The 18,463-nt window shown below is 28.6% G+C and overlaps 1 protein-coding gene across 1 annotated transcript in view; it reads right to left on the reverse strand.

Moving 5' to 3' along the window:
* The window catches only part of LOC142329519 (LIM/homeobox protein Lhx9-like), a 152,544-nt gene extending 140,033 nt beyond the window's left edge, over nucleotides 1-12,511 (reverse strand). Inside the window, exons 1-2 of the mRNA XM_075374193.1 lie at nucleotides 12,466-12,511; nucleotides 11,548-11,890 (exon numbers count right to left, since the gene is read on the reverse strand). Coding sequence (XP_075230308.1) covers nucleotides 11,548-11,890; nucleotides 12,466-12,511 — 389 coding nt within the window. The remainder of the gene's footprint in view (nucleotides 1-11,547; nucleotides 11,891-12,465) is intronic.
* Nucleotides 12,512-18,463: the final 5,952 nt, after the last annotated feature.

Below are 18,463 nucleotides of genomic sequence, written 5' to 3' on the forward strand. Positions count from 1 at the left end.
TTTTACCATTTTTTTATTAATGTTAAAAAAAACCAAGGATTAATAAAATTTTTGTTTTGAATCAAACCGGTTCAAAATATAAATCAAAAGGAAGAGTTTTAAATCAAATCAAGGAGACTTTGGCACAGTCTTTTAAAATAAAATAAAAAGATTAATTAAGATATCTCTAAAGTTAATTAATTTATTTCTTTGATTATCGGTCATCAGAGCTGTCTTTATATTAAGGATTCTATTTAGTAAGTTTTTAATTAAATTAGTAAAAAATTGAAAAATTTTTAAATAAAAATTAAATTATCTGCAAAAGTTAATGGACGACGAAGTAAGAAGTAATAAATTTTGTAATATTTTGAAGTTAAAAAATTAACACCGAATAAAAGGAATGGTTTCTGAAATAATATACAAGGAACGAATGCGTTAAAAGTAAATAAAATGTTTATTTTATTTTTGCTTTCAACTTAAATTTTATTATTTTTTCCTTAGAATCTAACCAAACCTGTGCTTCCGGTAAAAAGTCTAAGGTAAATTAAAATTCTTTTGTACTGAATTAACGATTTTCCTGTTATTCTGAATACAAGTTAGTAATTATCACAGTTAAACAAGTATACAGGTGCGAACACAGTTTTTTTGATAATTTTTTTAAAAAAATATTCATATGTGACAAATAGAAAAGAATTTTCAAAAATGTTTACAGGTTTCATTTTTTTTCTCATATAAAATGTGGTAAAAGTTACTCAATATTATTACTGTGACAAACAAGCATTTTTACAACAAACTTAACATAAAGCGTTTTTTTATTTTATACAATTTATAAATAAATCGTATTATAATACCATAAAATAAATTAATTTAGGTAATTAAAAAAAAAATATTTCGAGACATAATTTATTGTACTTAACTTTTATTTAACATACCATATAATTTATTCTTAACACTATACAAGCTCGTTTTTTTTTTGTTTTTTATATAAAAAAATTAACGTAACATTAAAATACAAATTTTCTTAGGTCATCAACCGAGAAATTCTTTCTTTTCATTGTAGTTTTGTTGGTTTGTGAAAGAACATCACGGTTTGAAATTTTTGAATGTATAAAGTTTTAGGAGAAATGTTTTCGTCCGGTATTTTATGGCTTTACAAAACTAAAATAAAAAATTTGAATTGGTTTTTTTTTTAATCAACAGTTAAAATTATTTATACACCATTTGTATTCGGATATAAAGAAACTAAATTATTCCGTATATTTTTGTGATATGCATAATGATTATGTGTTAGACATTTTTTTTAGGAACGGATGATAATTACATGAGAATATTGTACCTTTATAACAAAACATTTCCATTATAAATGAAGACAATGTACAGCTTATCTATTTCTTATGGATGTAACACATATATAAACCATCTGATAAACGGCTCTAATCGTAGTTGCTTTTTCTGACGGTAATGATGTTAGTTATATATCCAAACTCGAGAATATACAAAATAAGAATACCGTTTGTTTTTTTAGCGGTATTAGCATTCGGATACAGAAAGGTTTATCGAATAGTGAAGGAGGCAATAGGAAACACCTGCATGCTCACCAGTAAGCCCGGCGCGTGGGATGCTTATTATTCTTGCAGTTGTACTAAACAGCTGTGTATTTTTCTAAACAGCTGTACTACTTCGTGAATTCCTTATTTGAGGTTGTCTAAACCACTTAGTCATGGCATAATCAATATTTCAGTTATTCCTCTCCATAAATTATATGAAATGCATATAAAGATTATCTTATATAATCATAAGATATAATTTTTTTTTTTTAAACTGCATATAAAAAACTATTTTATTACTTTTAATTTTATTTTTATTCAATAATATGATTTTTTAAATTATTTTCTTGTCTTTTTTTATCTTAAATAACTAAATAAATTAAGGTAGAATATTTTATTTAACGGATTTCGGTTGTTTACGGATACCTCATGCGATGTGTCTCAAGACCGTAAACAGTTACATATTCTGTTCTTCGTACGCAGGTTCATCACTGGTTCGTCAAAACAAGTATAGTTTGTTAATTAGAACTCAACAGTATAATTTTATTCGGTTACAATATCGAGGAGCTAACATAATTAAAATATTATTTATTGTTCTGACGTGATTGCAAACTATCGATTTTTAATTTTAGGTATTAAGTTAATTTTGTGTGTTTGTTGGTTGAATTTTAACATTCCAATATATTTTTATTTATTTGTAGAACTTGGCAATATGTGTGGAAAAATAACCGAAAATTTTGATTCCTACAAAAATATGTATATACATTTAATAACAAACATACATTTGCTTGTCAAATAGCAATATCAATCGCATCTTATTGAAAGCGCTTAAAAACCTAATGGTTTTAAGAAAACTGGACTCGTTCAGGAAGTAGCAATGCGGAAAAAATTGTGAATTAAAAATAAACCTTTTGTTAAATTAACCAGTTTCCGTAGACCAACTGATTTAAAGAAAAACGCTTCATGCAGAAACTTTTAAAGTTCTAGACATTTATTATTAGATAACAATCATAGCCGCTTAAATTCTGAATAAAAATAACAGTAATAAAATATATTATTTGACTAAATTTTTGTGACAAATCTGTTGTATTTTCTTTCTTATCATCTGCTGATTTTTTAATTTTTTTCATTTCATCATACGCTCATTTGTTTAAAACTAGTAGAATTAGTAATGGCCATTTCTTTGTACAATCCTACTATTGATCTACCTTTTAACCAGACTATGTTAAATTACTTAACTGCTCGGTTATCGTGCAAATGCTATCTGGCCGATGTTAGTTAGTATTAGTACAAACAATTGTTTTCGATTTTGAATTATTCAAAAATATTATTTAATGAAATGTTCTTTTCGTTTATATTTAGCTTTATAACAAGGTTATTTTATCAAATTAAATATTTATTTTTTAATATTTTCTAATTTTTATCAATTTACCAACTGAATATACAGTGTTCGGAAAGTCTGGAAACGGTTAAATATAGAAAACCGAGAGTGACTACTTTAGCAGAATAAGTGTAGTTGATTACTGTATCGAAGAAACTATTCTCAGTTGTTTGAAATGAACGTCAGCCATTTTAGATAAGACATATTGAATTTAACTTTAATTTTTCGGATGGCATGATATTTCACATGATTTCAATATAGATTTGAACGGGAAAAACTTTAGTGAAAAACCCGTATCCGTGTTTTAGATAGTAATCATTAAAGTGTTCAGATCGGGGTAAAAATGGCCATCCCCGACCTTTTCTTTCTTTTTGTGTTAACTTCCGGAACCACCGTAAGGTATTAATTCACAGAATGAATGAGGATGATACGAACAAAGGTAGATAAACTGTAGTCTTGTACAGTCTCGTCTCAGCCGTTCCTGGGACATGTGGTTAATTGAAATCCAACCGCCAAAGAACATCGGTATCCACGATCTAGTATTCAAATCCGTTCAAGATTTGTATACTATTAGGCTCCCAGCCTACATTCAAAATAAATATTTTCGGTAGAAAGGAGGATAATTACACATCATGTACCGTTGCAATTTCATGTTGAAAACGATTCTGTTTCAAACCGTTTCCCAGAATCTCTTCTAGTTACTTAATTTTCGAGACTATTGACAGAGAACCTCGCGATGTGCCGCAGACAGGATCGATATGATTGCAGGTGTAAGAGAGGAAATTCCGTTCAGCATGCCTCTCGCGAATGCAAACATAGTAAGATGCCGTTGTATGTCGGAGCATGGAAGCCATGAAAGCTTCGGTGAATAGAAGCCCAGAGTCAGTGCAGAGATTGCGCATCCGCTCTCTGCCAGGACATATTTTATGCCTGTTTCACCGGACCTTCAGAGGCGGTAGCCCTGTAGTGGGGTTGCTTTCCGGTGGCTGGCTTGCTATTTTTTAAGAGATTAATTATTCGTCATGCAAATAGCAAAATTTATCTGGGCACAGGGCTCACGTAAACACCCTCGTTTAGAACCAGCAGTGTCACCGGAAACGAATCGGAAGAAAAGTTTTGATACAGGAAGAATTCGTAGAGATTTGAAGATTTATACACCTTTACGTCTGACAACTTTGCTGGTGATTTTATCCTTTTCTGATTGTCGATGCCCACATTCAGCAAAACATGTAATTTATTTTTTTATTAATATTTATGAAATACATCTCTGAATTTGTTTGTATGTCCGTTTCCAACTTCACTCAAAAATTTATTTACCGTTTATAAACGTTTTATTAATGTAACTGCATCATTGGGCACGCTTTCTTCTTCTTAAATTTGCTGATGTCTCCGTAATTACAATTAATATTTTTATTTAAAATTTAATTGCTTCCTACAGTTTTACATTATAATTTAACATGTAATTTTACATTTACGTGTAATTTAACTTTTTAATTGTACGTGTATTTTTGTGATAAATGTCAATTTTAATTTTAACCAGCAAGTTAAATGTGCTATGAACGCTGGCACGGATACTATTTACTAATTTTATACTGATAAAATTAACTAATGTTAAAAAATGATACACTGACTTCTTTTTAAAAATCATTCTTATCTGTTTATTGACTTACTTTTTTTAAATTTATTTAAAATATTTTTAATATTATGTTTGTATATATATATATATATATATATACGAATAAAAGTGTTACGTATATCATTACATTTACTGCTATTTATTAATAGTATTACGAGATGTCAAATCTGACAACGATCGAATGAAATGTAGTTAATCTTAGTTAGGCTCGGTTCGTCAAAAGAAATCTGGTCATTTTAATCAGAAGTCTTATATTACCGGAAAAGGGAGGTCCTATGTGTGTTTGTTTCTGTGTGCTGTAGTCGCCAATGTGTATATCCTATTCCTTATATATATATATTAAGAATTTCAGCCCTGAAACAAGTTTCTTCTTCAATTTTTACTAACTTCTTGTGTTACCGGATAACTGGACCGTATAACATCCTTTAATAATCGTTCGTTTCGACAGGATACATTCCTCTTCAATTAAACTAGCTACTAAATCAGATTAGGGAAACACAATATCCAGTTTACTTAATGCACTTCTTTTTAATGTGTATATTTGTGAATGCGTATAGGAAATGTCTTTTATATTAACGTCTTCTTTTTTTATATATTTTTAGTGAAAAGTATAATGTCAATAATCTATGTCGTTAAAAAGGTTAATATATATCAGACTATAGTTTTTATCTTACATGCTAAGTGTAGAAAGAGAAAAAAAGTTATTTAGTACTGAAATAATTTATTTTGTATTAATTTAATTTTATTCAATTTGTTTTTGAATTAAATATTATTTTTTTTAATTGCACTGTTTCTTTTTGGGCATGAACCTCTATTAAAATTATTTTTTTTTTGTTTAAATATGATGTATTTGAATTTAAAAAAAATAATAAACGGTTGGTAGAATTTATGATTCTGAAAGGAACGAAGCTACCTTTTAACTGACAATTTATTGCCGAGTAATATACATTTATATATAACAGTTATATGTAGGATTTTGTAGTAGCTGATAATATTTAAGTGTAAATTAATAGTAAAATTAAATAATTAGTGACTTTTTATTTAATCGAAAGAACATTTTGCAATCGGTTTACATTTAAAAATATTTCACCGAATATGATCAATCTTCCGAATCATATTCGAGTAATGTTATGTTTTGAAGTGCTGATGTAGTGGAATAACCCACTGGGTTGGTCTAGTGGTGAACGCGTCTTCCCAAATCTGATTTGGGAAGTCGAGAGTTCCAGCGTTCAAGTCCTAGTAAAGACAGTTATTTTTACACGGATTTGAATACTAGATCGTGGATACCGGTGTTCTTTGGTGGTTGGGTTTCAATTAACCACACATCTCAGGAATGGTCGAACTGAGAATGTACAAGACTTACACTTCATTTACACTCATACATATCATCCTCATTCATCCTCTGAAGTATTATCTGAACGGTAGTTACCGGAGGCTAAACAGGAAAAAGAAAGAAAAAAGAAAGAAAGATGTAGTGGAATAGCCGAATTAATAATCGCGGATAGGATTATTTATCGAAGAGAAGGCTTTAAGCTGATACAAACAAGCTATTTTTCAAAGAGATTTGATGTGATCGGTCGACTCAAAAATAAACTGATACAACTGTATGAATTGGTTTACATGGATTTCTTTCCAGACATGATTATCACTACTACTGTGAGACGTTCCATTGTACTTATTTTGCATTTCATTTTTCTTGCATTAGTTTTACGGAAATCAGGTCAGTCATCTCAGTTTTACTTGTGGATCGTGGTTACATCATCTGGTAATCGGCAGGGTATCCGCTCTTTTATTAGAGCTTACAGCGGTTCCCATATGTACCCGTGCACTGTCTTAAGGATTTTTTCCTTTCCGAATATTGTACAGAGTCAAGATAGTGGTTGATATAGATTCTAGGTCAACTACCATGAAAGCCAAGTCAACTATTTCTGTCACTATCTATTTAACTAATAACGCATTTAATAAGTAAGCGTATTTAGCTTTTGCATTAAATTTTTTTCTACTTTAGAGCGTTAAATGTGGCAGAAATATCTTTAAAGAAACGATTCCTAAGCATATTTAATATTCAGACTTTTTTTCTATAGAAAATGCTTGAGTGAATCTTATTTTTTGTTTTTGTTTTCCGTGCTTTGTGTGTTTTTAATTTTATAACCGAGGGTGAAAATCTTTTCTCATATATTTCTAGTATATTTTAATAAATATTATTGTAAATAACCAGTATATAATATTTTATATTTATATTGTAAATTTTCAATAAAAATTTATCTCCAAAAATAAAAACAATTAATTTTTTTTTAACTAATTTTTGGTTTGCATTAAAAAAAATATCTTCTGAGAGTCAACATTTTTAATATTTTTCTTAGTTATATGAAGCTTCTCTTAGATCTTTATTTATTAATTTTCCTGTTTATAAGTTATAAATCAAAAAGGATAAACTACATCCTTTTCTCATTCCTTTTTAATTATACCGTGTTTTCTTATCTTCTGACTTTAGTTAGTGGTACTCCACACGTATTTTACGTGAATATTTCTTAAAATTTCAACCCGGTTTTCAATAAAATTTTAAATATATTAATGCGTTATTTAATTTTTATCCAAAACCTACGGACATCTCTCAAGTAAGTTAGCTTTGTTTTTCTTAGCCGTAAAATTAACACAAGTTCTTTTTTCATAATGAAACCGAGCTGGTTTTTATTCTTTCTAATTTTTAATATTTATTTGTAAACTATGTTGGAGAGATTTTCCGAAAATAAGATCGATAATGCTACACTTCTCACGTTTACTTGCTATTGTTTGTTCGATATGTAATTATATTTTTCTGGTCTCATAAATTGTAAATATATTAATTTGTATTACACATTAAATCCTGACATTCCTAATTATATCTATTATAATTTTAAATAATCTACCCTGTACAGCCTTATTATTGATATAAAAATAATAAAAGATATTATTAATTTTATTATTGGATAATTTTACCGAAATGTAGTTTTTCGTAAACCAAGTTTCTAAATTTTTAGAAACGCTTTTTAGGTACGCTTCTCCAGCGGTGCTGGAGAAGCGTACCAATTCAGGAATTATATCGCAGAAACCACTTTCTTTCTTCCTTAGATATATATAATAATTACCCACATGTTAACTGCGGAAAAAATATGTATATAAGAAAATTGTGTTCGCCTATTATGCATTGAAAAACAATTATAGTTTACTAATCGACTCGGTTCGAAGAATATAAAGTAATATTGTAAGGAATGAAAATAAATCATGTTTGTTTTACAAGTTATAAACAAAAATAATAAATATGAAATCAAAATAAAAACAAAACGTTAGTTTGGAAAGCAATTAAAGAACGAAATGAGTTCTTGAAATAAGAGGTTTGTCTACACGTATAGTCTACATAAATAAAAATCCGATAAAAGAAAATGAGTTAAAACCTCCGTTCTCATTACGTTTAGGTATAAATTGAAAGTATAAAGGTGATAATGGCATTCCGGTGTAATTACTGAAACAATCAATTAGGGTTGCGCAGAATATCTTCATTTTCTTATTGAAGAGATCACTAGTAACTCCTGTTTAATGACGGGTTAGACTCGATAACAACTCCCGTCTTAAGCCTTGATTACAACAGCCTTGCACGCCCAGGGGCGTGCCTTAAAAAAAAATCCACGTATAAATCAAAATCCTTTTGTAGCTATCTAGTTCTTATGTTATATAGTCGATGTTCAACCAATATAATATACTCTTGTCATTTTTTTTTACCCAGCGTCTATAAGAAAGCGTTAAATATTCCGTAGCTGTCTGTTAATTACCACCTGTTAAATCTTTACGTAATTATTTTAAATAATACGTAATTAATAAACCGATAATTTAACTCGTGTTATAAAGAGTGCGTTATTGATTTTATCAACACTACCTAATCAGGACAATACTTATGTATGTAAAATTTTCATCTAAATTATCGGACAACATTTTACTTGACTGTTAGTGTAGGCCAAATGAAATAATTCATTCATCGGTAGATTGAGTAGGCGTAGCTAATTTATGAATAATAGTTGTATAGTGCTTACACATGATTTATTACTATTTATTATTTATTTTTTATTAATATCATCCAGCAAATAAATAATTAATTTGATCGCTTTTAAATAATTTTGAAGAAAATACAAACAGCAATTTCGAAGGTATAAGATATTATTCGAAATACATCTAATGATAGGTAACCGTTTAAGCATTTTCGCAGACTAAATGGACTAATTTTTCAAAAGTAATTTTAAAGATTTAGAATTTCAAAAAAACAAAAACAAAACAAAGTTATTACGATAATAATAAAACTTGATTAAGATTTGTTGATTTTTTAAAATGTAAATTATATTAATTTTCGTTTATTCGTAGCACCTTTGTAACTAATTGAAAAAAGAAGAAGAGATTACATTTAAATAATAGATAATATATTTATTATATTAACTAAAAATTATCAATATAGAAACTACATTTTTTTTTTTAACAAAACAATCAACAAATATCAATACATTAATTTTTATATGGGAAAAATTAATGTAGTTTTAACAAATACTGTTTAATTGTAGGTATACAACATCATGGACTCTCGGAAAAAGTTTTCCATAACTTTACCACTTGCTTAAAATATATATATATATTTAAATATATTAATTTTAAGAAAAAAGTGATTAAAATCATACAAATTTTTATAAATCAGTAACTCTCTCGCTCCTTTCCATGCAGTGTAGTTCAAGACATAGACCTAATAGCGCGGTGATTCGTGTGTTTGTGTTTGGACTTTGTCAAGATAGATCGATTTAAGTAATAATAAATGTATTTTGGACAATAAATTAAAGTAAACAAAGTTAAGTTACAAAATAAAGTTTGTAAAAAACTACAAAAGTTCAATATGTCATCCTCAGCCCACGCAAAAGCCAGCCGGAATATAAATTACGCATATCTTTGGAAAGGGGAGGTTATGGAGGTTATCGCACAGATACCCCAATGTCCGATACCCAGCGAGCGAAAATATTTCGGGAGCGTCGCAAAGCCTGGCACAGCGCGCTCAGTAAACGACGACAACGGCGCGAACATCTCTACCGCTGTTTATTACGCTTTATGTCTCTTACTTCTCATATCATAGATAGATGTTAAACAAAATTGTCGTCGAATATTAGTCGAAATAAATATCATATACCCATTTAGTGTCTGTTTTATGTTAAAATTAAATTTAGTAAGCAGTTAATTTCTCGTTTTTATTTCAATCTAATACACTAAAAGTTACTCGCTGACATACAGAGCGACCAATTTATCTGTAGAGTTGGCCAAATGAAGGAACTAAAATTTTCCATTGGAGACTTAAGTTTTGTTCAAAAAAAAATACGATGGTGGCTCCCCCATTTAACTCTACATATAAGTTGGCCGGTCTGTAGCCTGGAGGAACTTTATCCAAGGTCTGTAACGTTTCACGTTAAACCAACGGCCGTGCGCACCGACACAGTTCCACCCGATTTATTTTCCTTATTTGTACGTTGCATTCTGTTCAACAAGTGAACAATAAGCAGCACCCCCACGGCCCAATGATATTAGGATGATAAGATGATGTGAGAATGGGGTGTAGTCTTGTACAGACTTAGACCGTCCGTTTCTGAGACGTGTGGTTAATTGAACCCCAACCACCAAAGTACACCGGTATTCATAATCTAATATTCAAATCCGTACAAAAAAGCAGTTAAATTTGACTAAAATTTAAACCTCAGAATTGTCGACTTCAAAGATCAGCTTTTGCACTGATTTGAAACGACAAGTTTCAATTAATTCCACAATTGAAAATAAATAAAAAAAATGTATAATTTATCGTAAAGAATCATGAAAATAAATTTAAAAAATATTATTTAAAACTTTTATGTCATTACATACTATTATGTTAATATAAGGAATTCATTTAAAATTAATTAAATTTTTAAATTAACTGTACGGTTTTAATTCTAAAAAATATTGAAAAAGAATACAAGACAACAGTCTCATATTGTTAACAAAAATTTGTTAACATAATTAAAACAACAAACGTTAAAACGATTTCATGTTCTGTAATCCTTAAGTAAAGTGATTAAATCTGTAATGCTACTTAATACCTCTTTATATTTCATTCTAAGGCCGAGCCAAACTTATGTAAAATGCAGGGCGATTACAAATGAAATATACACTTTTGATAGCTTATTAAAAATTTATTTTTTAAGAGTTGAGATGATTACTTACATGGTTATATCGAAGAATTCTTTAAGTTTTTATTAAAAAAATGTTCACGTTTGTAACACGACAGATATCAACGCGGTAGTCAAATTCGTCATAAACACCGGTTAACAGTAGCAACATCATTTGTGAAGCGTTATTTTAATTCGTTAATATTAACAGGAAGGGGCGGTACAAAAACTCTGTCTTTTACATAACCTCATAAAAAGCAGTCGCTAGGTGTTATGGACTACATAGTGGCCAAAAACCCCATGTTTTCCTCAGTTGCACGGTCAATCCATCGTCTGAGGTTCATCCAGATTATCTGCGACCTGTAACGGCCAGTGAGGCGGAGCTCCACCTTACACAAAAACGAAGTTGTCACTATCTTCCTGGAGTTGAGGCATTAGCCATTTGCTTAATATGACCAGATAAATTACTGCGGTTACTGTCACTTCGTGTAAAAAGAACGGTACACCCTTTCACGAGACACAGCTAAAAACACGTTCACTTTAGGGGAATCGCGTATATGTTGTAAACTTTCTCTTCGGATTTCTGTATCCCATATTCATACATTATGTCTATTATCTTTTCCGGTAATGTAAAACGTACATTCATCATCGAAAATTAGGCGATGAAAAAAGCCATCATCATTTTCAATACATTTCTGCTACTCCACACAAAAACTTTTACGTTTATCATCTACATTTAAACTACGTACTAACTATAATTTACAAGGCGCCATTTTAAAACGTTTCCGCAGAATTTTCTACACAGTCGGTTGAGGAATTTGCAACTCTAAACTTGCTGATCTAGTCGATTTCTCATTACCAACACGAACAATTTGTTCTGAAACAGGAAGTCTTCCAGCACTTTTCTTTTTACACAGATATTGTGTTTTGAAACTATTTATTCCAGTTCTAGATTGAACTTCTTGATGGTGGTGATTACCATATTTTGTTCTAAAACGTCGGTGCACGACAGTAACAGAATTTGTTTTGGCTAATTCCAGCACATAAAAAGCTTTCTCTACTGTAGTAGCGGCCACCTTGCCAGATTGGTAATATGACACATCAGTCAGTGATATTAGCAGTAGAGCAGATATACCAACATAAACTTTAAAAAAATTCCCTTTAGATCATATTATTTACTGTATTCACAAACACCGGTTTAATTATAAGGTACTGAAAGTGTATATTTCAGAAAGGTCTGTTTTTAGATCCGGGTAAATCTTATAACCGCCTTGTTAAAATAAAAACTGCAGTCGATTTAAAAGATTCTCTATAATTTCTAAACCTATGTACACAAAAAATTAAAAAGTAAATTTAAAATTAGTAATACAGATTTTTAATATTTTTTATTTTATAAATAAGTTTTTTTTATTTTATCTAATATTAATATTAGAGATTCTATCTTTGAGAGTAATACTGCTTACTAAGCAGATTTTGATTGTTCTGTTGACCCTATGGTATTCCTAAAAAGGCTGATTAATTACCTTAATTTCTTCGGATTTTGAATGCGGATATCCGACAGAATAATTGGTTTTGCGAATAAGGGAATATAAAACCGCATTATTTTCATTAGTAAGCTTGGGATTAAATGCTGATTATTGTTAAGGATGTCAATTTAACGGATATCTTGTGATTTGTGTTGGTTATTTCACTTATCATAAAAACTTCTTAAAATAATACCTTCCTTAAACTTATAACATTGTAATTTAGCAGACGATATCGCCATCCTTTTATATTAAAAGAACCCTGCGACTACTTCTCATCTATTGCATTTCTATTTAAATCTTATTCAAGGTGGAGAGGTAACGTGACGAATAAAATAAGATTACATATTTTACATATTACAATAATAAGTACATATTTTATATTTATTTATAATTTAAAACTTACATGATCATCCGTCAGACCTAAGTCTGTCGACAGATATACTAAAGAATTATTATTACATTATTAAGTGGTTAATGCAATAACCAATTTTATGTCACAACTAAAGATATTATTAGTTTTTATAATAGTTATAATAGTAGTACAATTATAAAAATTAACTTAACAAAAACTATATATTTAAAAACTAATGAACAAATTATTTCTTTAATATTTGTAACGTATTAGATTTAGTAACTAAAACTATATTCAAGAAACAAAACTATACTTAATTACAACAACGTATTACACAATTAATATCTTGTTGCAACAATTACATAAAGAAAATAAATAACTAAGCTTTAACCATTCAACAATACATTATTTATTGATTTACAATAATTATCGACATTAAAATAATAACTATAATCATGTTATAATTGTCTGGACTGCCAGTATAAATCCAACATGAATCCTGTTAGTACCTATTACGTTATAGTTAATGCCCACTCAATGAGAGAAGTTTTTTTAAATCATATTTACATTATTGAGGTGATTCGGTAAAGAATTAAGTAAATTTACTATTTAAGTAAATTAAGTAATTTAAGTAAATTACTGAAGTAATGTAAATTACTTCATAGTAATTTATCAGTTAATAGATTTTATTAACATAAAAATTCCACTTATACGTACTGCTTATTCACTTATAACATGTTGGATTACATTTAGACAGATTTTAACCTAGAAAAAAATAAATAATTCAAAAAAATTGTAAATATACAGACATAAAATTTAATCTATTTTGCTAGCTCCTTGGACAGAACAGTCTTAAGTAGCCCTTAAAAAAGAAAACATGCACATCAGTAATCAAACCGATTCGGACATACCGTATCCAAGTATTGGAAACGTTAAAAAATTCAAATTCCAAAGCCACTCAGTCTTGAGTGACTTTGAAAGTTCTTCAGACAATCATGGAAAGTAACAAATGAAAAAAAAATCTTTACTGATATCTAAAAATTTTTAAATTCAAAGAACAATATCAAAAGGTAGGATTAAATATGAGAAAAAAAGATTTTTACCTTACTTAAATCACGAAAGCATCTAACGGATTTATTTTAACTGGTAATTATGAGCCTGAACATCCTAAACCTTATTCTTTTTTAAATTGAAGTATGTTGAAAGATATGTTATATAATTAATAAAAAAAAAGTTTGAAAAGTCGGAAGAGTGGAATTACCTTAGTATTCTTCCTGAGGATCTGTAATGGCAGCAGCGCCAGGATACAGTGAAAGCTTTCTACTGGCCACCTACATAGGTAAAATATTTATTTAATTTGTATATTTAACGTTAATTAAACGAAGTTAGTGAGCGAAGCGAGCGTAGGTTATATTGATCCAGTGTGCGATACGTCATTACATGGAATCAACATAATCTAATCAAACATAAACTAAGCTCGCTTTGCTCGTTAACCTCGTCTGATTAACGTTAAAAATAAAAATTATATACAATAAGTTATATTTATAGGTGATTTCATTTTTATATACCCAAACAATTGGATTTCAGTAGGGGTCCCCTATATAACCTATAAGTACCGATATTTTTTTTTTTTTGTACACCCTGTAAATCCAAATTATTGTTTCAGATCTTTTTTCCCCAAATAAATTTTAACAATTTTACTTTTAACAATATTTCCTTGTAGAGTTAGCTACACCAGCTACCACACATGCCACCTTATTGCCTATCATACAAAAGTATATTCTTCCCGGTACAATAATTGTTAACAATTGCTGGAAGACATATAATTGTTTGCAACACGAGGACTACCAACATTTAGCGATGAACCACAAATATAATTTCATACAACCGGACACAGGAGATCATACACAGACAATCGAGGGTGCGTGGCGAGAAGTGCGTTCAAACGTTCCTCGGTAGGAAATTGTAAGCACCACTTGCACGGGCATCTCGCAGAGTTCTTTTTCAAAAGAAAATACAAGGACTACAAGACCCGAGTACATCATTTATGGTCTTCACTGTATCCTGACTATATGATGGAGTTGATAACAACGCTACTGCCATTACAGATTGTGAGGAAGAATAATGAGGTAATTTTATTCTTCCGACTTTTGAAACTTATATTTTTATTAATTACATAACACATTGTTCAACATACTTCAATTTGAAAAAGATTAACGTTGAGTTCAGTTTCACGGACGTTCAGTTTCACAATTTCCTTTTAACTTTATATTAATAAAATAATTTGATTTAGTTTCAATCTTTTTTCAAAGTTAATCTCATTATAATTGTAAAAAACGATCCACTAATATATATATATATATATATATATATATATATATATATATATTTATATATTTACTTATTTTTACGAAGTAAAGGAAGTACTGTGATCACGAAAAATTTCGGTTTTTAGATTTCAACGATAATATTCATTTTGACCATCCCTGAATCCATTTTGACTAGTTTCGGCGTGAAGTCTGTATGTACGTACGTATGTATCTCATATAACTCAAAAACGATTAGCTGTAGAATGTTAAAATTATTAATTTAGGATTGTTGTAATATATATTTTTGCACCTCCCCTGTTAATTGCAATCGAATAAACCAAAAATGCTTAAAAAATCCCAAATTTAAAAAAATATTGGATTTTGAACTTTTTGTTCTGTTCTCATTGAAATATAGTAAATAATAAGCTCTCATTGAGAGCTTTTACAAAAAATCTGATGTAGACAACACATGACTTCCTTTTATGCCTATTAAATTACATATAAAACATTGTTTTTAAATGAAAAGTACATAAAATTTTATTTCATTAAAAGCTTCTGATATATTTTCATTTTTTTTTTTTGTTATTGAATTACTACATTGTAAAAGTTTTTTTACTACATTATTTAAAAATAATGTAGTAAAACCAATTTCGCGTAGACGTCTTACTTCGTTAGATTTTTGTTAAATTTAAATTCCACTTTCCTGTATTTCAACATCGTAATTTAAATACTTTTAAGTAATTATAATTAATATTAAAAATATATTTAGAATTATCCTTTTTTCATAAATATAAGAATAATTATGGTCCACGTTAATAAGAGCAACAACATTATAATCTTTTTACAGAATAAAAAAAAAATATTAACGTGTAAATTACTCTTACGTTATAACTTGCTGATGATTTTCTTGTCAATTTCTTTTATAACTTTTAGTATTTATTTTTGTTTGCTTTAAACGTTTTTACCGCCAAATGAACACAGATTTTACAGTCCATAAACAAAAGTAAGTAGAGTTAAAAGCCAAGAGTTGTTAAGGTATACGTTTAGTTTAAATGGTAAACAACGCCCGCAAACGATCTTTAATTATACTGAAGATATTTTACTGCCCTTCATCATCATTATCATCATCATCTCTTAATATTAATAATAATAAAAATAAAAGATATAGATTATAATAAGACTAAAAAATTCGTTTAATATTTGCCAATAAGTTAATAATATCTAACCGTCTAACCTAAAAAGATAATAAATTTAGTATAATACAAATAAACTGTTTGATTTAGTAAATTAATAATAAATTTAATAAATTAATAAATAATTTATTTATTCAAACAGAATAACAATTCATTGGAAAGAAATTAGAAAAAGAAAACTAACAGAAAAATAATATTCGATTAAGACATATTTTTCTTTTTATTTTCATAAAGAATTTTCGTAACTAAATTAAACTCAAAAATTGATTCATAAAATTATCATTAATAAAAAAGAAGCTCTGAAAATTAATTTACAAATTTAAATAGCATGAATAGTTAGGGTAATTTGCTATAATAAATAAATATTTCATTTAAAAAATAAATTTTGAAGACGTTTAGACGCATGCATAAATTATGAATTATAAGTATCTATCTATTTTCAGGAAAAGATTACCACCCGTTCTTAATTTTCATCCACGCTAAAAACATTTTCTTTAAGATTTTCAAATTTTAGAAGTATGTCAGGAATAGACTGACTAATTAAAATAATTTTTATGTTTTTCAATCCAAAAATTTAAGCGGTATCTAAAGTAAATAAATAAAAAAAAATAGTTTGTATTTCATTAAACTCCACATTTGATTAAAGTTTTGATTAATTTTCAACTTTTTTGTTTATTAAGAAAAAAATAGTAAAAATTATTTATGACTTAACATGAGTCATAAATCATTTCCTAAAACGGCCCCACCGCAAACAAGAGTAAATCTCCCAGTACCAGGCTTATTACAGAAAGTAAGGAATGAAATGATTCCCAGTTATTTATTACTGAGCTAATTTTAATTACTGTTAAATTTTAACGTTGAAAATCAACCAAAATGGAATTAATATTAAGCCCTGTAAGTGACACGATTACTCTAATCACGGTGTTGAATAGCTTGAATAATTGTGTAGCAAACATTATTTTTAGAGTAATCAGTTCTGACTCTTCGGGTGATGTGAATAAAAATCCTTAATTAATTTTCTTGAATGTTTTTTTTTTTTTTTTTTTTTTTTTTTTTAAGAAATTGCTTATGAATGGGAGAATAAAATATCAGAAATTGGTACACTTTTATCTTATCAGGTATTTCTTTTCCTTATAAGTAATTGTTGATAACTATACAAATACTGATCCTACATATGTAATTTATTAAACGAGTGTGAATAAAAGTGACAAAGTCTTTTTATCTAATTTTCGTACATTTTTATGTTATTACTTTACGCATTTATCACCACGCTGTTTCTTATAGGCCACTCCTAATGTTAAATAAAATAAAATTTAAAAAAAAAATCAGAATAAATTAAGTTATTAAATCAATTATAACTGGCATCTAAAATTAAAACCGCACAAGGATATTCAAAGCTCCTGCAAGTTGATGGTGCTCATTCCATAAAAATATTTCTTAGGAGATCTCGGTTTTTTGTGTAAGATTATAGAAAAACTTCAATTATGAATGAATATACTAACCTGCCAAGCAATACATCCATTTGCATCCTAACATGCAATCAATTGCCGACATGAATGTTAAAATATCTTAATGAAAGAAAATTTCTCCTATTACCACCATATTTATGATCTTAATCTATTTAGTCAAATGTGAATTAAATGGAAATATATAAATACTAGGGAGCAGATACCGGTGTACTTTGGTGGTTGAGGTTCAGTTCACGCATTTCGGGATCGGTCGCCCGAAATATCTTCAAGAATATTCCTTATTTATAGAGAGCGATTTACGAAAAATGTATCAAACTTTCAGGACATGGTTGTTCTATTGGTGAAAATAAAGAAAATTTTTATATAAACGTTCGGAAACGTTTTCGGCCGGCGAAAAATTTTGCCCTCATCTTTAAACCTTCGGTAAAATTAGACCTAACCGAAATTCTTGGGACTCAAATTAAGTTTGTAGTCTTGTATGAAATCTGACATGAAAAAGTGAAAAGAAAGGTTTTGTAACTGGTTTTGATATGTTTCGTTTTAAATAAACTTCGTAATTCGTAACGTTATCTTTAGTTTCTGTAGATTTCATACATGCCATTTTACTTCTATTAAATTATCTACTAGATTTATTATAACTTTTATATGCTTATTGCCAATTTAACAAAATTATTTTATGCCAGACAAAATATAATGGGTTTTCGACTCCAATCCTTTGTCTTTTAACCCAGATTTCTCAAAAACTACTAAAAGACAGTTGTGGAACATTTTGTTAAATTTTTTAAGGTCAAATTTCTTATACAACTACTAAATTTACCTCTTAATTTGCTTCCCAAAGATTACAATCTGGCTTAATCTCATCGAAGGT

The sequence above is a fragment of the Lycorma delicatula genome, chromosome 8 (assembly GCF_047948215.1).
Source record: "Lycorma delicatula isolate Av1 chromosome 8, ASM4794821v1, whole genome shotgun sequence".
Lineage (NCBI taxonomy): Eukaryota > Metazoa > Arthropoda > Insecta > Hemiptera > Fulgoridae > Lycorma > Lycorma delicatula.